This window comes from Macrotis lagotis, chromosome X, assembly GCF_037893015.1.
Source record: "Macrotis lagotis isolate mMagLag1 chromosome X, bilby.v1.9.chrom.fasta, whole genome shotgun sequence".
In the NCBI taxonomy this organism is placed as follows: domain Eukaryota; kingdom Metazoa; phylum Chordata; class Mammalia; order Peramelemorphia; family Peramelidae; genus Macrotis; species Macrotis lagotis.
The window spans coordinates 455,028,370-455,050,900 of NC_133666.1; the positions used below are offsets into that span (position 1 = coordinate 455,028,370).

Consider the following 22,531-nt stretch of genomic DNA (forward strand, 5'->3'; position numbering starts at 1 on the left):
TTCCTTCAACAGACTGCACCTCTGTCATTCTATTACTTATTTTCAACCTTTCCATGTCTACTGGTTCATTCCCTACATAAACACGCCCATGTCCCATCCTGAAAAAATACTCACTTGTATCCTATTTTTTCCATCGACCTATGGGTTATGTGTAATAGGTGCCTCCACTTTCTCTACTCCTACTCTCTTCCTAACCCCCTATTAACAAATAGCTTCTGAACTTATCAATGAACTAAAATGGCTCTCGCCAAAGTTGCCAGATGTCTTAGTTGTCAAATTCCACAGTTTCTTCTCAATCCTTATTTTCTTTGAACTTTCCTGCAGCCTCCAATACTATCAATCATATTCTCTTCCTAGAAACTCTCTTTTGTCAAGCAACCCCTCTATCCTGGTTCTCCTAAGCCTGTGACTGTTCCTCCTCAGTCTCCTTTTTGCAGGATCCTTGAGTTTGCCTCAGGGTTCTTTCTGTCTTAGGTCCTCTTATTTCTCACTCTATACTATTTCAATTGGTGAAATATATCAGGTTCCATGGATGTAATTACTGTATCTATACTAATGATTCTCAAATTTATATGTCCTGCACCAATCTCAAAATCTTCAACTGCCTTTCAGACATCTCAAAGTAAATGATCAGTAGATATCTTAAAATATGTCCAAAACTGAACTTATCTTTTCCCCTAAATGCTGTCTACCATCTACCTTCTCTATTATTGTAGAGGACAATATCATTCTTTCAGTCCTTTAAGCTCTCAAACAAGGATTCATCCTGGAATCATCACTATCTCTGGTCCCATATATGCAGGGTTAATATGAGAATAAAATAAAATAATTTAGGATGCAATGAAAGTTATATAAGTTTTATACACATACACGCATTATAAAAGTGTTATTTCCCCTGGAGTCCCCAATTCTATAAACACATTTCCCTTTATATCTCTTCCTGATCCTTTTCTTCCATGTTCTAAGACTCATGAAAACTTAACTTTTTCAGAAGGCTAGCAAACCTCTTCCAATTTCCTAGGACAGGAAGAGGAAGATCCCTTTGTCTTGACTGAAACTTCCAGATGCCACCATCACCCAGTAATCTCTCCTACTTTGAAGATTACTACTGTCACCTCCATCACCTTATTTAATCATTAAGTACAGTCACTGTCCAAGTCTCAGATTACTCCTCTTCTCTTTTTCAAGGAACTCAGAACCTGAGTCATAATCTCATCCTCCTCAATCCCCAACTTCAAGTTTGAAAACTTTGACAAATGTATATATACTTAAGTCCCCTCAAATATTCTAGCCTTAAAGTCTGATAATTTCTTCAACTCCACTGATCTCCTTCATTCTGCATAGATTATACACAGATTTTGTGCCCTTGATCTTATCAAGGTCAAACACTGGTAAAGAAGTGGAAGTGTGTGAAAACTCTTGACAACCCAGACCTTTGACCACAACAGGCTATTCTTCCATTTCTCCCTATGTCTTAAATCTATTCACAGAATCCTGAAATTTTTGAAGTTGGAAAGAATATTAATGATTATATACTACACAACCCATATCTGAAAAAGAATTCACAATCTTCTAAAGTTCTGTGATAAGGACAATCTCCCCCAGGTAAGCCCATTCCATTCTTGGAGAGATTTAATTACCAGTAAGTTTTGACTTATATAATGCCTAAATTTGCCCAATGCACATAAATCTACCATCTAGAGGACAAACCCCTCTTCTAACTGACAGACTTTCAGTATATCAAAGTCTTTCATCTCCCAAGATAAATATTCCTACTTCTTATGATCAGATTTGGAATGAATCAGAGGATCATGAATTTAGGTATGGAGATCAGAGGTTATCAAACCCAATAGTCTTACTTTACAGATGAGAATACTGAGGTACTAAGATTAAATGACTTCCCCAATGTCACATAGTGAGAAAATTTAGCATCAAATTTAGCACCAGTTTTAGAATGCATTAAGTTTCCTACCAAAATCAAGAATGCACAAAGTCACAAATATATCAATTTAATCAATTTGATTGCATGTAATTAATACTTGAACTTTAATCTGGAATATGAAGATATGCACTGCCTTCCTTACATCATGCCTTTATTATGGAATTGTTTTTTAAGCATAGATAGCTAATTGGTTGGTTCTTGTCCTTCACTATCGAACAAGACCAAAATTACATCACTATGTTTGAGACAAATTATAGTGTGTCCAACTGTGACTGATCAGACCAATATGAGCTTGGAATGCTATAACACAGGTTGGGTACAAATAGTCCATGTGACTAGCTGGGGTGGATGCTTTGAATTTATGTGTTTCACGTTTCCTCTGAGGTGCTTCAATTCTGCCTTCCTCAGAGCACAGCTCCCTCACAGATAAGGTTATGCCATGCTGGGTGGTCCTGTGCCAGTGCCACCAAAGCTATACAATCAATTCTTTTTTTTTAGGTTTTTGCAAGGCAAATGGGGTTAAATGACTTGCCCAAGGCCACACAGCTAGGCAATTACTAAGTGTCTGAGACTGGATTTGAACCCAGGTACTCCTGACTCCAGGGCTGGTGCTTTATCCACTGCACCACCTAGCCGCCCCACTATACAATCAATTCTAAAGATCTTCAATGAGACTTTCAGGTAGTCTCGCTACTGCTTCTTCTGCCCCTCTTGTAAGCATTTGCCCAGTGTGAGTTCTCAATAAAATAGTCTTTTTGGCAAGCGTATGTCTGCCATTCTAACAACATGTCCATCCCATTGTAATTGCACTCTCTGTAGTAATGTTGGAATGCTAGGCAGTTTAGATCAAGAAACGACCTCAGTGTCTGGTATCTTCTCCCTGCCAGGTGATCTTCTGGATCTTCCTAATACAATTTAAATGGAAACAATTCAGTTTCCTGTCATGGAGCTGGTAGACTGACCAGGTTTCACAGGCATATAGCAACAAAGTCAGCACAAGAGCTCTGTAAATGTTCAGTTTGTAGTTAGTCTAAAATCTCTTCTCTCCCTCACTTTCTTTTGGCGTCTCCAAAATACTGAGCTAGCTTTGGCAATGTGAGTCAACCTCATTGTCAATGTGAAATTGTCCAGAGTTCTCAAAACTTCTCTATTTGTAGCAATCAATGGTTCCACATATGGATGGTGTGGTGCTGACTGATGTACCACTTTTGTTTTCTTGATGTTAGTTGTTAGTCCAAAATTAGCACAAACAACAGAACTGATCCATACATTGTTGCAGCTCAGCTTCAGAGGCTGCATTGAGAGTACAATCACCTGTAAACAGAAGATCATACACCAACACTCTCTCCACTTTGATCTTGGCTTATATAGCCTTTTCAAGTTGAAGAATTTACCATCAGTAGCTGACCTTGAAGCCATGTTCATCCTGAGAGAAGGCATTTGATAACACGGCTGAAAATAACATGCTAAAAGTTGGGAACAAGGATACATACTCCATTGGTGACAAGGAAATCTCTAGAGCATCTTCCACTATCCAGAATCAAGACATGCATGCTATCATGAGAATGACAGACAATATTAATGAACTTCTCCAGGCAACAAAATTTGGACATAATTTTCCACAAACCCTCTTGACTGACAGTATCAAAGGACTTGGTCAAATTTACAAATGTTGTATACAGACCTATTTTCTGTTCCTAGCATTTTGCCTTGAGCATCCAGCAGACTGCTCCTCTACCCTTTCTGAAGCCACACTGGCTTGGCTCTCAGGGAGGTGGCCATCTTGCAGGTGAAGAATCAAGTCAATTGAGAAGGACTCTGGCAAATCTTACCAGCAATAATTAAAAGAGAAATACCCCCTGTGATTGTCACAGGACAATCTATTCCCTTTACCTTTAGAGAGATGGACAATGGAAGCATCCTTGAATTCTTACATGCCATATAATCTGGAAAATTTCAATCAGTTTTTGGATAAGCAATGGACAATCCACCTTGTAGATTTCAGCTGCAATAGAACCAATACTGACACTTTGTCCCTTGAAAGGAGCCTAATGGCATTCAATGCCTCTTCTTCAGTTGGAACTTCAGCTAGGGACTGAGTGACTTCAACTTGATATAAACAGTGAATGGCTTCTGCATTGACTGAAGAGGGCATGTTAAGAACACAATGGAAGAGTTCAGCCATCTCTCTAGGATCATGTCTGTGTCATTATCAATGTGGATTCAACAGCACTAAGTGGTTGAGATGCACCAAATATCTTTGATCCATAAATAGCCTTCAGTGCACCAAAAAAGCATTTTGGTTTTTTACTGTCTGAATAAAACTGAATTTCATCTGCCTTCTTACTAAGCCAAGAGTCCTACATCTCTTTAAGCTTCACCTGTACTTTACTTCTGATGGAATTAAATGCTACCTTCTTAGAAATGGATGAACTATCCTGCTAGTAAACCCTGTGAGTTCTTATTTTTTATTTAGCAGCTTCTGTATTTATTTCCCCATCATTTTCAACAAATCAGTCTTGGTGTTTGCTACTGTTCTGACCCAGATAAGCAAATGCAGTGCTGTATATCAGATCTCTGAAAGCTGCCCACTCTTTTTCTGCTCCACTGTAGCCAACTATGTGTTCGCTCAGGTTTCTCTCCAGGTTAGCAACAAACCATTCCAGCTCAGAGAGATACTCTAATCTCTTGACATTAATTCTAGTATTCATTTTGCCTTGGAGGCACTGCTTAGGTTGAATGTGAATATTTAACTTCAAGAGGATGAGTTTGTGATCAGTCCAGCACTCTGCACCACACATTGCCTTTGTCATTCACACAACCTGTCTGTCTCTTCTTATAATCACATTGTTTAATAGATGTCAATGTTTGCTAGAGGGTGTGTCCGGGAAGTTTTACTGCATTTAAGCTAGTGGAAGACAGTGTTTGTGATGAGATGGTCATGAGATGCACTAGTCTTCAGTAGAAGATGACCACTGCTGTTGCTATTGCCAGCCTTGTTTCACTCAGGGCTGCTTTTTGGATAACATATCTGCAGAGTTCTCTCACAACAAGAATAAACTTGTTTGTCTTTCAGGTCTATTGGATAATGTATGTACATTCCATGGACCAAGAGTGAGTGGAATCTTCTTTGAAAAAGCTTTTGTAGATTTTTTTGTGTCTCAAATGCACTGTGGTAGGTGAGTGGTGAAGGGTGTCTACCCCAAGTATGTGAAGTACTCCATTGGTGGAATGGGCAAACAATTCATTCCAATGGCCATGAAGCCAGGTGAAACAGGTGCTGTGGAATGCTAAGAACTTGGTTAGATATTGAAGACCCCAAGTCACCCATTGCATCTAGAGCCATCACCAATTAGCTGTCTTAACTCTATCTTGCTATGCTGGATTAAAGTAACTTTGGAAGAGAGAGTGATACAGCTGACTTCATGTAGCTCTACCTCACTTAAATCCAAAACACCCACGCAACAATATACATCACTCATAACCATTCCTCAAAGTCCTATGGTTACAGGAATGTGATGAAGTAGCAGGTGAGGGATATACTGCACAGGGTGGCCCAGGCCATAGATAGAAAAGAAATGGATAACTGCTGCTCTAGCAGCAAGATAACAGTGATATTTCAAGTTTTTATTTAGTGTATTAATTCGTATCAGCCAGATTTAGATTAGAGGACAAATGTGATGAATGAAATACAGCTTTAATTTCAGGAAGCAAATAGATGACCTCTTCTCCTACAGTCATTCATAAATATCAGTGTTTTAACATAAAGATTTTGTTTACCTGTTCTTTGATATCTTGTAACTGTTGTTGTAATTTCTGTACATCAGCATTGACATTGGTGTTGTCTTTGTCCTTTTGTAAAACTGGAATGTTTCCACTTGCTGCAATATAGACAGAGTAATTTTAAATCCCCTTCACCCTAACTGGATGTAATTTTGTGTGTGTGTGTGTGTGTGTGTGTGTGTGTGTGTATTTGGTTTCTGCAAGGCAATGGGATTAAGTGCCTTACCAAAGTCACACACCTCAAGTGTCTGAGGCTGGATTTGAACTCAGTATTTCCTGACTCCAGGGTTGGTGCTCTATCCACTGCATCACCCGATTGCCCCTGGTTGTAATACTTTTACATGAATTCTTTATATCAAAAAATTTTATTGAAATGACCACTATAGTTTGTTAGACTTTTTTAAACAATGGGTGTATTTGTCAGCAATATAAAAACCAGATTGCTTCATTTGAAATACCTAAGTGGAATTAAATCTCAACATAGATTTTAAATTAGAGTCAACATTCACAAGATGCAATACCTTCCACGTAACTTTCCATGCTTCCCCTTCTCAGACTCATAAATATCTCTATTATGCTTGCTTTCTCTCTCCACTGTACCAGCCTAAGAGTGATGAGTAAAAGTTATAGGTCTGAAGACTTTGTGAACAGATAAAGAAAGGGAGGCAATGGCAGATAATTCTACACTAAAGTTAAGTTTCTGTTTTCTTTTTTTTTTTAGGTTTTTGCAAGGCAAATGGGGTTAAGTGGCTTGCCCAAGGTCACACAGTTAGGTAATTATTAATAATGTCTGAGACCAGATTTAAACTTAGGTACTCCTGACTCCAGGGCCGGTGCTCTACCCACTGTGCCACCTAGCCACCCCTGTTTTTCTTAATAAGATTTTACTGATATTTTCTAATTTTTTTATATCATAGTTATCCCAAGTATTCCTTCCTCTCGCTCTACCAAAGAACCATCCCAAATTACAAATCCTATTATTTTTTTTGGGGGGGGGGGAGAGGCTAGCACAAATAATCAACACATTAAAAAAGTTCAAAAACATATACAATATATAACACCTGTTGATCCAACCTTCATTAAGGAGTGGATTGGGGATGTCCTCTCATATCTCTTTATTTTAGTAATGTTTATCATTATAATTTTGTTATAATTAAGTTTTATATTGCCGTCTTTTCATTTACACTGTTGTAGTAACTACTGAATAACTGTATATATATATATATATATATGTATATATATATATATATATATATATATCTTTCCATGATTCTTTTCTGTAACCATCACAGTATTCATTTTTTATAGCAGAGTGATACTCCATTGCATTCATATTTTTCTCAGTTATTCCCCAATTGATGGAAATGTACCACGAAAGAGCTGTAAATATTCTGGTGTATATATATATGGACATTTTTCTTATTAATAGCTTCATTGAGGAACAAGCCCAGTAATGGACTGTGGTTTAAAGGGAATGTACATTTTCCTAGTTTGTTTATATGTAAAAAATAGTTTTTGTTCAGCTAGGAAGATTGTTTTTACAGAACTCTTGCTAAGAAGATGAAAAAAATTCAAGTTTTAAAGAGATGGTCTTATAGCATACAGCAAATAGAAAAAAAAGGTGTCTAATTTCATTACCAGTCCTACCTTGCCAAATTGACTCTCTCTGTTTGAAGACTCTCTACTTGAAGAAACATTTACAATTGTGTTTGAAATGAGGAGAAAAGTCCTGAATAAAAATCCACAATCCAATATTCAGTATTATCTCCATTAATAGTTCCTTAATCATATCATAAGAAATAACTGTATGCTACCAGTTTATAAGAGTCTCAGATACAAAGCAAAATGTGTTCGTTCTCTCTTTATAAAAGATGGGGTGTTTTGGGGAAAAGTTGTACAAGTATCCAATTATATCAATTTGTATCATTTTCTGACTTACATTTCTAATTTGTTGAAAAAGGGCACAACTATAATATTTCTGAATTATTTATCCATTTTTTCATTTTCATGGAGGAAAAAAATTTGAGAAAGCACTTACCAATATCATCAGTGGTATCTTCTGAGCCTTTGCCACCACAACACATAATGAAAGGTACTCTGCGTTCAACTACTGCCCGACATTGCACACATTTCTTCATCAGGTTAGCACAATCTGGGAAAAACAGAGGTAGACACATCATTTAGACAAGAGATACACATTATTCTTTCCTCTGCAGTTGACTGTTGTTCTAACTACTCAAATAACATTTAAGGTTAGTCCCACTAAACTGCCCTGATGTGTTACCAAGGAAAATAACTACAATGGATACTGTGCAGGGTTAAGGATAATATAAATTCTATTTAGAACTCTGGGAAGGATATAGGAACTGGCTAAGAAATGAAGAGTCCTCCAAAGGTTAAGAGACTATGGTTTTTTAAATAAGTTAACATCTGGGGACACAAAAGGAGCTTAATTCTAATTTTTATTCTGTTCTTACAACACACTATGTAATGTAGGTAAAGTATTGCCTAGGAATACTTACTTTCACAAGCACACATGTGGCCACAGGGCTGAAAGAGAACAGCAGCTTTCTTGTCAGAGCACACCACGCATTCTTCAATCTGCAGGAGGAGGTCAAAGATTTTAGGGCAGATATCTAGTCAATATATCAGGCAAGCAATAAGCACACACTTAGCATGTTAAGATACGTATGCTAGACAAGTACTGGATGTTGAGAATAGACACAAATGAGAATCCCTGCCTTTCAGACACTCATCTCCCACTTAACCTAAACCATATACAAACTAGATCAAACATTTATTTCTACCCAAGTTTATTTCTCCTAAAAGTAAATTCTGGGTAGGACTGGGATTTCAAAATCAACAAATGAAGGAACCATCAGAGAATAAAATGGAGTATGACACCTCTATGTCTCAGAATCATCATTTATTGATGACATCCCCACCCATGAATATCAGACTCAAACTCTCCCCACTACACTGTTATTCTCACTTTATTTCTCCCACAAAAAGACTGGTTATTTCTCTAAAGGAATTTTTCAAGGAAATTAAGGAAAACTAAAACTCATACAAAGGCATAGAAATAGATAAGCTTTTAGAGAGCTTTTCTTATTCCAATAGCTAAATTCAATCCCAGATTGTCTGGGTCATAGCAACTTTTCCTTGACTCAGTCTATATGGCTAAACATTGCCATTGGAGTCAGAAAGACCTAATCTCTAATCCTGCCTCAAATATTTACTAGTTGCATGACCTTAGGCAAATCAAGCAAATCTCAACTTTTTAGCTATAAAATAATAACTACTTCCCAGGAATGGTGGAAGTTCAAATGAGAAAGAATGCAAATGAAATGCTGTCCAAAAGTTCAAACACTTTAAACAGGATTTAAGGCAGTTTCTATTTTGACTATAATCCCAGCAATTAGTGCAATGCATTGTACATGAAGCAGTGTATGAAGAATTGATTTTTTTTGAGAACCAGAAAACAAAGAATTCCTCTCATCCCCTTGCCTTTCCTTTCTTTTAAATTTATTTATTTTGAATTTTACAATTTTTCCCCCTAATCTTTCTCCACCCCCACAGAAGGCAGTTTCCATGGTATACATTGATCTAAGCTGAATGTGATGAGAACGAAATCATATCCTTAAGGAAAAAAAATTAAGTATAAGAGGTAGCAAAATTACGTAAGATAATAGGTCGTTTTTTTCCCTAAAGGTAAAAGTCTTTGGTCTTTGTTCAAACTCCACAGTTCTTTCTCTGGATATAGATGTATTCTCCATCACAGATACCCCAGAATTGTGCCTGATTGTTGCACTGATGGAATGAGCAAGTCCATTAAGGTTGATCATCACCCCCATGTTGCTGTTAGGGTATACAATGTTCTTCTGGTTCTGCTCATCTCTCTTAGCATCAGTTCATGCAAATTCTTCCAGGTTTCCCTGAATTTCAATCCCTCCTGGTTTCTAACAGAACAATAGTATTCCATAACTTACATATACCACAATTTGTTCAGTCATTTCCCAATTGATGAACATTCACTTAATTTCCAATTCTTTGCCTCCATAAACAGGGCTGCTATGAATGTTTTTGTACAAGTGATGCTTTTACCCTTTTTCATGATCTCTTCAAGGTACAGACCCAGTAGTGGTATTGCTGTATCAAAGAGTATGCACATTTTAATTGTTCTTTAGGCATAAATTTCAAATTGCTCTCCAGAAAGGCTGGATGAGTTCACAGCTCCATCAACAATGTATTAGTGTCCCAGATTTCCCACATTCCTTCCAACACTGATCATTGCTCTTTCTGGTCATATTTCCCTTTGCCTTTTCTTAAGAGGGAAACCTAGCTACAACTCAAATTACAGTTATTTGGTCATTGCAGATGTTAAAAGCAAGGGGCAAAACAAAACCATCATTCACACTATGCAGGTTCCTGCAAAGTTTCTCCTTTTAGAATAAAAAACATAAAAACTCCTTTTATAATAAAAAGTATAAAATCTCATTACATTAAGAGGTACAAAAGACCTATTGTAATAGAGGAGAAAAAGGGAAGAGATGAGAAACACCTGAATCTTCTTCTCATCAGACTTGGTTTAAACTTACACACACACTCAGGTAACTTAAAAAACATCTAAACTGTCAAGTATTAAAAGAGGAAAGGGGGAGGGGGGGAATGGAGACAGGTGGGGGAGAAAAAGGGAAACTAACAGAAGGAAGGGAAGGGAAAAGGGGGAAAAAGCGAAAGGGGAAAGAAGGGGAAGTGGTGGATATAGGAGGGCAAACACACTGAAGGGAACAGTATTCAGAAACAAAATACTGGGGAATATGGATAAAGGGGGAAAATACAAGCAGAGGGAAGATAGCATGGAAGGCAATAAAGAGTTAGAAATTATAACTTTGAATGTGAATGGGATGAACTCTCCCTTAACACATAAGCAAATAACAGACTGGATTAAAAACCAGAATCCTACAATATGCTGCTTACAAGAAACTCATCTGAAGCAGAGAGATACATATAGAATAATGGTAAAAGATTGGAGAAAAATATATTTTGCTTCAGCTGAAGTGAAAAAAGCAGGGGTAGCAATCCTTATCTCAGACAAAAGAGCTGCAAAAATAGTGTTAAAAAAGAAATTTATTTTTCTTCCTTAAGGATATGATTTCTGTCATCACATTCAACTGACATCAATGTATAACATGGAACCAATATAAACACTAACAGAATGCTTTCTGTGGGGGGTGGGGAGAGAGAGAAACAAGAATGGGGGAAAAATTTTAAAACTCAAATAAAATCTTTCTCTTAAAAAAAAAAAAAGAGATAAGGAAGGAAACTATATTGTCCAAAAATGTACCATAGACAATAAGGTGATTTCAATACTGAATATGTATGCACCCAATGGGATAACATCCAGATTCTTAGAGGAGGAGTTGAAAGAACTACAGGAAGACATAGACAGCACAACTCTACTAGTGTGAGACTTCAACCTCCCGCTCTCAGATTCAGATAACTCGAATCATAAAATAAACAACAAAGAAGTTAAGGAGGTAAACAGATTGCTAGAAAACCTAGATATGATAGACTTATGGAAAAAATTGAATGAGGATAGAAAGGAATATACCTTTTTTTCCCCCTGTAGTACATGGCACTTAAACAAAAACTGGCCATTACTAGGGCATAAAAACCTAATAATCAAGAGGAAATCAATGAACTAAATATATAACTAAAAAAATTAGAGAAAGAACAAACTAAAAACCCCCAATTAAATGCCAAATTAGAAATCCCAAAAATTAAAGGAGAAATTAATAAAATTGAAAGCAAAAATAAAATAAAATTAATAAATAAAACCAAGAGTTGGTTTTATGAAAAAGCCAATAAAATTGATGAACCTCTGGTCAATTTGATTAAAAAAAAAAGAAGAAAGCCAAATTGCAATTAAAAGTAATAATTTGGAATATTTTGTCCAATTCTATGCCAATTAATTTGACATTCTAAGTGAAATGGATGAATATTTACAAAAATATAACTCACCCAGATTAAATGAAGAGGAGATTAAATACCTAAACAACCCTATCTCAGAAAAAGAAATTCAACAAGCCATCATTGAACTCCCTAAGAAAAAATCTCCAGGGCCTGATGGATTCACAAGTGAATTCTACCACACATTTAAGGAACAATTGGTTCCAATTCTATATAAACTCTTTGGAAAAATAGGGAAAGACGGAATTCTGCCTCTTTCTATGACATCAATGTGGTGCTGATACCTAAACCAGGAAGAGTTAAAACAGAGAAAGAAAATTATAGACCTATCTCCCTAATGAATATAGATAAAAAATCTTAAATAAAAATCTTAGCAAAACGATTAGAAGTTATCACTAGGATAATACATTATGATCAAGTAGGATTTATCCCAGGAATTCAGGTTTGGTTCAATATTAGGAAAACTGTTAGTATAATTAATTTTATTGACAACAAACCTATCAGAAATCATATGATTATATCAAGATGCTGAAAAAGCTTGTGACAAAATACAGCACCCATTCCTACTAAAAACACAAAAGAATGTAGGAATAAATGGACTGTTCCTTAGGATAATTAGCAGTATCTAACTGAAACCATGAACAAGCATTATATTCAATGGGGAGAGGCTAGAGGCATTCCCAATAAGAGCAGGGGTGAAACAAGGGTGCCCATTATCACCACTACTATTCAATATTGTATTAGAAATGTTAGCTTTAGCAATTAGAGAAGAAAAAGAAGTTGAGGGAATTAGAATTGGGAAGGAAGAGACAAAACTCTCACTCTTTGCAGATGACATGATGGTATACCTAGAGAATCCCAAGAAATCACCTAAAAAGCTACTGGAAACAATTAGCAACTTTAGCAAAGTTGCAGGATATAAAATAAACCCTCATAAATCCTCAACTTATATATATATGACTAGCAAGATACAGCAGGAAGAGCTAGAAAGAGAAATCCAATTCAAAGTAACCTCAGACAATATAAAATACCTGGGAGTCTATTTGCCAAGGCAGACTCAGAAACTTTTTGAAAACAATAACGAAACACTTCTCAAAGAAATAAAATCAGAATAACTGGGCAAACGTCAACTGCTCATGGATAGATCGAGTTAATATAATAAAAATGACAATTCTACCAAAAATAAACTACCTGTTTAGTGCCATACCAATCAAAATTCCAAAAAACTACTTTAGTGAGTTAGAAAAAGTTGTAAGTAAACTCATATGAAGAAATAAAAAAGTAAAGAATTCAATGAAAAAAAGTACAAAAAAAGTTGCTTGGCCCTACCAGATCTAAAATTATATTATAAAGCATCAGTCATCAAAACTGTCTGGTATTGACAAAGAAACAGAGTGGTAGACCAGTGGAATAGACTAGGTGCAATTATCAGGAAACAAGTATAAGCAATCTGCTGTTTGATAAACCAAAGGAGTCCAGCTATTGGAATAAAAACTTTCTCTTCGATAAAAACTGCTGGGAAAATTGGAAGTTAGTATGGAAGAAACTTGGATTAGATCAACACCTCATACCCTATACCAAGATAAGATCCAAATGGATACAGGATTTAGACTTTATAAAAAAACAATATTATAAACAAACTAGAAAATCAAGGAGTAGTTTACCTGTCAGATCTATGGAAAGGGAAGCAATTTTATAATTAAGGAAGAGATGAAGAACATCACTAAAAACAAACTAGATGATTTTGATTACATTAAATTAAAAAGCTTTTGCACAGACAAAACCACTGTAACCAAGATCAAAAGAAATGTAGTAAACTTGGAAACAATATTTACTACTAGTATTTCTGAAAAGGAAATATATAAAAATATATAAAGAACTGAGTCAAATTAAAAAAAAGCCATTCCCCAATTGACAAATGGTCAAAGGATATGCAAGGGCAATTTAGAGATGAGGAGATCAAAGCAATGCATAGTCATATGAAAAATTGCTCTAAATCATTACTTATTAGAGAAATGCAAATTAAAGCATCTCTGAGGTACCACCTCACACCTTTCAGACTGGCCAATATGACCAGAAAGGACAATGATCAATGTTGGAAGGGCTGTGGGAAATTTGGGACACTAATATATTATTGGTGGAGCTGTGAACACAGTGAACTCACACAACCTTTCTGGAGAACAGTCTGGAATGATGCCCAAAGGGCAACAAAAATGTGCATACCCTTTGATCCAGCAATACCACTACTGGGTCTATACTCGGAAGAGATGATGAAAAAGGGTAAAAACATCACTTGTACAAATACATTCATAGCAGCCCTGTTTGTGGTGGCAAAGAATTGGAAATCAAGTAAATGTCCTTCAATTGGGCAATGGCTTAGCAAACTGTGGTATATAAATCTTAAAAAAAAAAAAGAATAAAAAAGCATAAAAACTTCCAGATCCACCACAAGAATGATCATGAGTAAACCACAAACTCTACATCAGCATACTCTTAATGCTAGTGTCTCAGCCATAGTCTTTTTCAGGACCATTAGAATTTTTCTTTGTCAAATATATAATATGCACAATCCCTATAAATGGGTAAACACAGAATATTCTTTTTTTCTGTTTGTTTGTTTGTTTGCAAGGCAATGGGGTTAAGTGGCTTGCCCAAGGCCACACAACTAGGTAATTATTAAGTGTCTGAGGTCAGATTTGAACTCAGGTACTCCTGACTCCAGGGCCGGTGCTCTATCCACTGTGCCACCTAGCTGCCCCAACACAGAATATTCTTGAACTCTGTTCCACTGAAAAGTAATTTGACAGTCACAACAGATAAAAATCATTTATCATTAAAATTGCCTTAAAGAGCTAAAAAAGGATAAAAGAAATAAAGGAAAACATATGACAGTTACCTTTGTTCTTGACTGAACTTGTTCTTTACAGATGAGGCATTTCTTGACACGTGGAGAACACAGAGAACATGTAGCAATATGTCCACATGGGCCAAAAAGAGTATCTCTCTTCATATCTGAACATACCATACATTCCTCTAATGTTTCGGAATCATTACTGATCATAGAAGGACTCCGTGATCCCACCTGACCACTAATAAGATAAAACATAAAGATAAAACAAGATTATCATAGGTAATTGTTCTTTGAACAGCTTCTAATAAAATTTCAACCAATGCGTCTTTTAATTATTAAAATAAAATATTAAGAACATCCAGGAATAGTAATTAAGTAAGATGGGAGAAAAAATATTTAATATTTAGAGTCTTCTTATATTGTATTCTCCATATTTTAACTATGGTATAATTTCCTTACAACTGAAGCTACAAATTAGAAATAACCCTTTAAAAAAAAAAAGCTAGGTCACACTGAAAATGATTGTTTAAATAGTTTAAAAGTTAAGTAATTATTACTATCAGTCAAAAAGACCAAGATCATCAAAAAATACTGTTCATTAAACAAAACTACAACAAAAATGAAAAGACTTCTTAAAGTGGATGTCAAACTCTTTTAAGTATTTAAAAATATATAATTAACCAAAAGAATGGATAAAACATATCCTCTCTTTTCTCAGCAGAGAAGAAAGGGTCTCTAAGAGCATCTTTTTTTTGCATTGAGAATCAGACTCAATCACTATAATTTGCAACGGGTAGGGGAAGAATCATAGCACAAAACAGCAGTGATGTTTAGAACCCAAAAGTGTCAGGAAAACATTTATTTCTTAAAAACAATTTTCATTAATATATTTTATCTTTTGTAGAGCCAGCAGAGGGAGCACAGATACTAAAAAATCTAACTCCCATATTTCTTTATATGGAATGAAGCTATTAAGTAACATTTAGCAAATAATGAATGCTATAGAACTTCAGAACACACTAGGGAGTTACAGCTATAAAGAAAATCTGATCATCCAGGATTATACAATTCATATAGTAATACTTGCAAAGAAAAGGAACTTTAGAAGATTTAAGAACTTTCAAAACTACAATGACTAACTATGACTCCAGAGGAATGACGACGACATAGGGTAACTAGCTCCTCCTGGTTAGCTTATACTCCTAAGAGTCAAAAAAGCAGCAGGAAATAAATTTCTGTACAGGGACAAATTTGTGTGGGTTTTTTTTTTTTTACTTCACTATGTTTATTTGCATAGGACTGTATTTTTCTTTGTTTAATGAGAACAGAGGAGCTAGTGATAATGTTCATAATGTTGATAATGTTGACACTGTCTCCCCCTCTCCCCCCCAGAAAGAAAAGATATGAGCAATGAAGATAATGAGCATCTTAGAAAAGTTCTGTAGTTGGAAAATTAGCTGGAATTAAACAGGAGGAAATAATGATAGTTTCAATTCAGGAAGTGTGCAGTACTTGCAAAGATCTCAAACTTGAATCACTACAAAAGTCCACCTAAACAACATCAAAAATCATCCAGAATTCTATATCAGAAGAATTTAAATTAGTATATCCCTAAGAATAATGAAAAAATATATATCCAACATTCCCTGGAGTATCATAGTATGAAAAGAATTTAAATTACAGTGACAGAGTTGTTGAGTCAATTTAAGTCACTTATTTATTAAGTACCTACTATGTGCTGTGTACTATGCTAACCATAGGGAATACAAAGAAAAGGCAAAAGATACTCCCTGCCCTCAAATAGTTCACAGAGGAATATACAAACAAGATGTATATAGGATAAGAAGGAAATAATGGGCAGAGGAAATGTTATGAGAAGAGATATTGAGGGTGGAATGGGGAGAGGTAATGGGAAAGGCCTCCTGTAGAATACAGGATTTTAACTGAAACTTGAAGGAATTCAGGGAAGCCAGGAGACAGAGTTGAAGAGAGAAAACATTGTAGGCATGAGAGATAACCCTCGTGAAAGTGAAAAAAAGAGTGTCTAATTCAAGGAACAAAAAAGAAGCCAAAGTTATTGGACCAAAGGTGTGAAAAGACTAGGAGGGGGAAGCTAGGCTATAAAACAGAATTTTATATTTACTCTTGAAGATGATAGGGAACCACCAAAATGTAGGGTGTATGCAACATGTCTGAACCTGTATTTTATAAAAATCACTTTGGCAGCAAAGTAAGTGGAGTAAGGATTAGAGTGGGGAGAGACTTCTTGCCAGGAAACCAACCAAACTACTGCAATAGTCCAGGCATGAGGATAAGGGTCAGCACCAGGGTGGAGGCAATATCCAAGGAGTAAAGAGGGAGGGATGTTATAAAGGTCAAACTGACAGGCCTTGGTAATAGATTGGTAATGAGGGTTGAATGTAGAGTTGAGGATGATTATCTAAGTTACAAGCCTGAGGGACTGGGAGTGATGTTTGGAAGGAGGAAGGATTTGGGGGAAAAGATTAGTTCATTTTGGACATGGTGAGTTTAAGTGTCTATTCAGTTTGAGATGTCTAGTCAACAGTTGGTCAGAGACTAGTTGGGGTGGGATAAGTAGTTTTAAAAATTATCAGCAGAGAGACAATAAATGAATCCCATGAGAGCTAATGAGACTGAAGTAGAGGAAATGTTAGGAGAAATATATTCTATAATTAAGCTATTCCCTCTGCACTGACCAGATATCTCAAGTTTAACAGTGACCACTATCATACTACTCAAGGCAATATATACTCCTGTCCCACCCATAGTGCAAGCCCCTATCAACTTTGAACTACAGTTCCTCATCTGCTCTCTGAGCTACCCTCTTCCTATTTAGTATCCTTAATTATCTCATCTTCCTTTAAAACTTTACTTTAAAACGCACTTATCAGTTGAGTTGCTAGTCTTCCTTTGAGAGGCCAGCCTGCTCTTGGGAAGCATGATTTCCCAAAATAAACTTTCATGCCCTTATATCCTTTCTTACTACTTATTTCCCCATGGTATCTGCTGTTGCTGCTAATCTTTCTCTCCCTTAGCTTTTTTGGTTCCTAAATTCTTCTGGGTCAGAGTTGATTTTTTAAGTGAACTCTTTTATGTCTATGTTTGGAACCTTTAGCCAGTCACATTTCCTGGGAACAAGAAAAGTGAAATGGCATAGAGGAAGAAGAGAGTCCTGGATGAAAATCTAAGAAAAAAATACTGAGAAGAAACTGTCAGATAAATAGAAGAGCCAGGAGAGAGTGGTGTTATGAAAATCTAGATAAAAAATAAACTAATAAATGAGAAAAAGTAATAAAGAAAAAACTAATAAGGAGCAAAAAGTGATCAACAGTGTCCAATGCTCCAGACATGTCAAGAAGGGAGGTCTCTTTAGAAAATGCCATTGGATTTAACAATTAATAAATCATCAATAACTTTTGTTTGGTTTTTTATTTTTGCGATTTGAAGCATATTATCTTCACTATATTTAAAAAAAAATTTTCCCCAAAAATTCAGCTATTTTTTTAAACATTCATCCTTATATATATTCTACCTCCCTTCCCACCCTCCTCCCTTATTTGGTGAATAGTCAGACTAACGTCAAGGCTCTTTTCCTGATCATGACTTTCATGTATTCCAATAATTTTAAATTATCTTTCCTAAAACTGTTTTCCATATCGGTTGTTTTTTCAATGAGATGTTTCACATTTTCTTCTATTTTTCATTCTTTGGTTTTCAAGTATTGAGTCCTGGTTTCTCATAAATTCATCAATCTCTCTGAGTTCTATTCTTTGTCTGAAGGATTTATTTTCCTCAGAGAGTTTTCTTATCTCTTTTTCCATCTGGCCAATTTTGCTTTTTAAAGCATTCTTCTCCTCAATAACTTTTTTTTTAGGTTTTTGCAAGGCAAACGGGGTTAAGTGGCTTGGCCAAGGCCACACAGCTAGGCAATTATTAAGTGTCTGAAACCAGATTTCAACCCAGGTACTCCTGACTCCAGGGCCTGTGCTTTAACCACTATGCCACCTAGCCACCCCCCTCAATAACTTTTTGAACTGTTTTATCCATTTGACCTAAGCTGGTTTTTAGCATGCTATTTTCTTCAGCATTTTTTTTGGATTTCCTTGACTAAGTTGCTGACTTCATTTTCATGTTTTTCTTGCATCTCTCTTATTTTTTCCCAGTTTTTCTTCTAACTCCCTCATTTGATTTTCAAAGTCTTTTTTGAGCTCTGTCATAGCCTGAGCCCAATTTCTGTTTTTCTTGGAGTGTTTAGATGCAACAGCTTGTGCTTCCTCATCTTCAGACTGAGTGTTTTGATCCTTCCTTCTTGGGCTCATATGCAAAATATTTCTCAATGGTGTTCCTCTTGTTTCTCTGCTTGCTCATTTTCCTTAGCATGTTTTTGGGGTGCTTCCTGAGCTTTTGGGACACTCCTACAAGGGTCTCAGTGTGTGAGGCTCTGTCCTCCCTCCTGGTCTGTGAATGACCATAAGCGCCCCCCTCTGCCACGGGGCTGAGGTGGGGGGGGGGCTGCTGTTCTATGGGGGGGCCTAGACTGGGATCAGGATCTGAATGTGGTCAGAGCCCCAGAGTCCTGTTCCAGGGGCAGAGGACAGAGCTCTGCAGTCTCTCTTCACTCCCCTCCCTAGGTTCAATGGGCTCATGCCCTGGGGACTCCTGCATCTGGTTCCTGGATCTGGGGTGCTGTGGCCACACTGCTCGCTGTGTGCCCTGAGGGCTGGGCTTCACGTGCTTGCTCTGGCAGAGGTCCCGTCCCTCGCTGTACCCCCAATTTGTGTGTCCGGTGCTCCCCGGGATGCAGCTCAGGAGACTCCCCCGCTGCTGTGAGCCGCGGCTCCCAGCTCCCTGGGGCTGCCTCCCGGAGGCTGAAGTTCTTTCGCTCTGGCGGGCCACCCCTCTGACCCCGGGGAGCAGAGCCTTTCTGCTCTTTTCCAGGTTACCTTGAGTAGGAAAACTGCCTCATTGGGTCCCTCTGAGGGTTCTGTCTCTTGAAAATAGTTTCAAAGATTTATGAGAGAGCGTCTAAGACACGATCATTCTTGCTGCCATCTTGGCTCCGCCCCCCAGTTCTGATCTTTATGTCTGGAAATTCTGGAAGTCTTCTATCTCGCTGAACATCCTACTTTTTTTCCTGACTATACATGCTGAATTTTACAGGGCCGGAAATTCTGGGTTGTAATCCCAGGTCCTTTGCCCTCTAATATATGGTATTCCAGGTCTTCCAGTCTATTAATATTAAGGCTGATAGGTTCTGTGTGAGTCTGACTGTGCTTCCTTTGTATTTGAACTGTTTTCTTTTTGCTGCTCACAATATGCCCTCCTTGATTTGAGAGTTCTGGAATTAGGCTACATAACAGCCCTTCAAGTTTTTAATCTTAGGGTCTCTTTCTGGAGGGGTTCTATGGATTCTTTCAATAGTTATATTGTCTTCTTGTTCTAGCAGATTTGGATAGTTTTTCCCCCTAATAATTTCCTGCATGATGTTTTCCAAGTTCTTTTTGTTGATCTAGGCTTTCTGGTAGCTTGATGATTTATAGATTGTCTCTTCTAGGATCTATTTTCCATGTCATTTTCCCCTAAAAAGTACTTTACATTTTCTTCCAATTTTTCTAGCCTTTTTATTTTGTTTGATGGAATCTCATAGATTCACTGGTTTCTATTTCTTCAATTATAATTTTTAGAATTTTTCAATTTCTAAATTAGAACTTAGAATTCTAATTTTTATTTTCTTCAATTATCTTTTCTATTTCCTTTGTAAAGGGGTTGAATTTTCTGGTCAATTTTTCATAATTTTCTTCCATGACTCTCGTTTCTTTTTTCCATTTTTCTTCTTCCTCTTTTTTTGGGTTTTTAAATTCTTTTTTAAGCTCTTCAATGAGTTTGAGTCCAATTCATAGACTGTTTTGAAACTTCTGTGAGTGAATTTCACTGATTTTTTTTCTTCAGACATGGCATTGTTATCATCTTTGTCTGTAAAGTAGTTTTCCATACTGAGCTTTTTTGCACATCTTTGATGTTTTGGCTCTGCTCCTAGGACATAGGAAATATAGATCCAAGCCTTTTATTTTATTTTATTTTTTGCTGGGACTAGGGTCTGATCCCTGGCTTGTCATTGGCCAAGATGCTGCCTATGCAGTCCAAGCCTTTCCTTTGCAGAAGTTTGTCTCCTCTTTTATGTCCAGGTTTCAACCTAACAGTGGTTTGTTCCCAAATGAGTCCTGTCTTTTACCCCAATGTTCCCAGGTTTCAGACTTTGGGGCTGGATTTGACCCTGATGGATTACTACCTAGCTGCCAGGATCTCTGCTGTTGTCAAGCTGTTGGGACCTAGATTGCACACAGTGTCTAAAAGCCTTCACTGGCTTTCCTTCTTTCTTGTGTCCTAGGTTTTACTTCTTCCCCTTTTCCCCCCAGAGACAGACCTTCACTGAAGATCCTCCTTGATGTCCACCATTGAAAACTTCTTTGAATCTTCTCTTTTTCTTGGTGGGATCTGCAGTTTAAATGTCAGAGTAGAAGCTTCATTTATCTTTAATAGGAAAAGGCTCTGGGATCAGGTTAGCTTCATGACACCATCTTGGCTCCACCCTGAAATCCCCCATTAGAGACTTTGGAGAGAGAAATTTGGGTTGAATGATGACATCAAAGTCAGGTTGTCCAGAATTAATAAGAAAGTGAGAGAGAATACTCCAGAGAGACAGCAGAATAAGACTGGGAACACTAGGCTTTCCAAAATTCTCCCACAAACATAATTTTAAAAAAATGGCTTCTGAGGGAATTTTTAATAGCAGAGGTAATTAAAAGTGAGGGTAAAGCAGTTGTTTTTCTAAGACAATTTAGGAGTACCTAAGAAAAACCTGACCTCCAGGGGGCAGAGAGACTAACCAACCTAAGGTGCAAATATGTCCAGGCAGACTTTATGGAATCAATAAAGAATGGGAGAAAGCCAGGGAAGGGGAGGTTGCACAGGTGGCAAAGTGGCCTCAACAAAATCTAGGAATAGTGTGGGGGGTGAACGCTAAGAAAGGGAAGAAGACTGAAGGATCCTCCATTGTCACTGGACATCAGGCATAGGTGTTGACCAGACTCTTTCTGAGGCTTTGGCTGTGGGTGAGAAGGAACAAGCACATGTCTGGTGAGAACAACAGTAGAGGAGAAAAGACTGTAGACTGTCTGTGGGCACTAACAGAAAGGATAAATCCCTAGTTTAGGGACTGGTCCCAAGGCAGAAGGGTGAGTCTTGAGAGAGTGTAGGAAGCAAGATCCTTCACAGTGATTGCATAGTTGGGGGCTTCAGCCACTGCTCAAGGGTGCACAATGCTTAGAAAAAACATCTTAAAGTAAAACCTAAGGTCTAAGGGATCATCTCCCATAACTGGGGATTAAAACTTGACTATAATAATAAGTTAATAATAAGCAAAAAAATGACAATAAGTAAGCAAAGAAGAAAGAACACAACCATAGATAGCTACTGTGGGGATTAAAAAAGAGCTGAGTTCATATCCAGAAAGAAGATAGCAAAGCTAAAAACAAAGAAACAAAATTCTACTACTTTAAAGAAAAAAAATCAAATGTTCACAAGCTCAAAGAGGGTTCTTAGAAGACCTTAAAAAGAACTTTAAAAATCAAATGAGAAAGGTTGATGAAAAATTAGGGAAAAAATTAAGAATATTCTAAGAAAAGAAAGTCAATCAATTAGAAAACGAGATCCAAAAACTTAAGAAAATAATTCCTTAAAAACTAAAATTGGGGGACGGCTAGGTAGCGCAGTGGATAAAGCACTGGCCCTGGAGTCAGGAGTACCTGGGTTCAAATCCAGTCTCAGACACTTAATAATTACCTAGCTGTGTGGCCTTGGGCAAGCCACTTAACCCCACTTGCCTTGCAAAGAATGAAATGGGGGGGGGGGACCTAAAATTGGGTTAGGGGAAGCCATAGCTGTTATATAAGACAATAAAA

The 22,531-nt window shown here is 36.9% G+C and overlaps 1 protein-coding gene across 1 annotated transcript in view; it reads right to left on the minus strand.

Moving 5' to 3' along the window:
* MIB1 (MIB E3 ubiquitin protein ligase 1) overlaps positions 1 to 22,531 on the minus strand; it is a 149,297-nt gene that overhangs the window by 7,654 nt on the left and 119,112 nt on the right. Inside the window, exons 17-20 of the mRNA XM_074199524.1 lie at positions 14,595 to 14,787; positions 8,248 to 8,326; positions 7,764 to 7,877; positions 5,723 to 5,823 (exon numbers count right to left, since the gene is read on the minus strand). Coding sequence (XP_074055625.1) covers positions 5,723 to 5,823; positions 7,764 to 7,877; positions 8,248 to 8,326; positions 14,595 to 14,787 — 487 coding nt within the window. The remainder of the gene's footprint in view (positions 1 to 5,722; positions 5,824 to 7,763; positions 7,878 to 8,247; positions 8,327 to 14,594; positions 14,788 to 22,531) is intronic.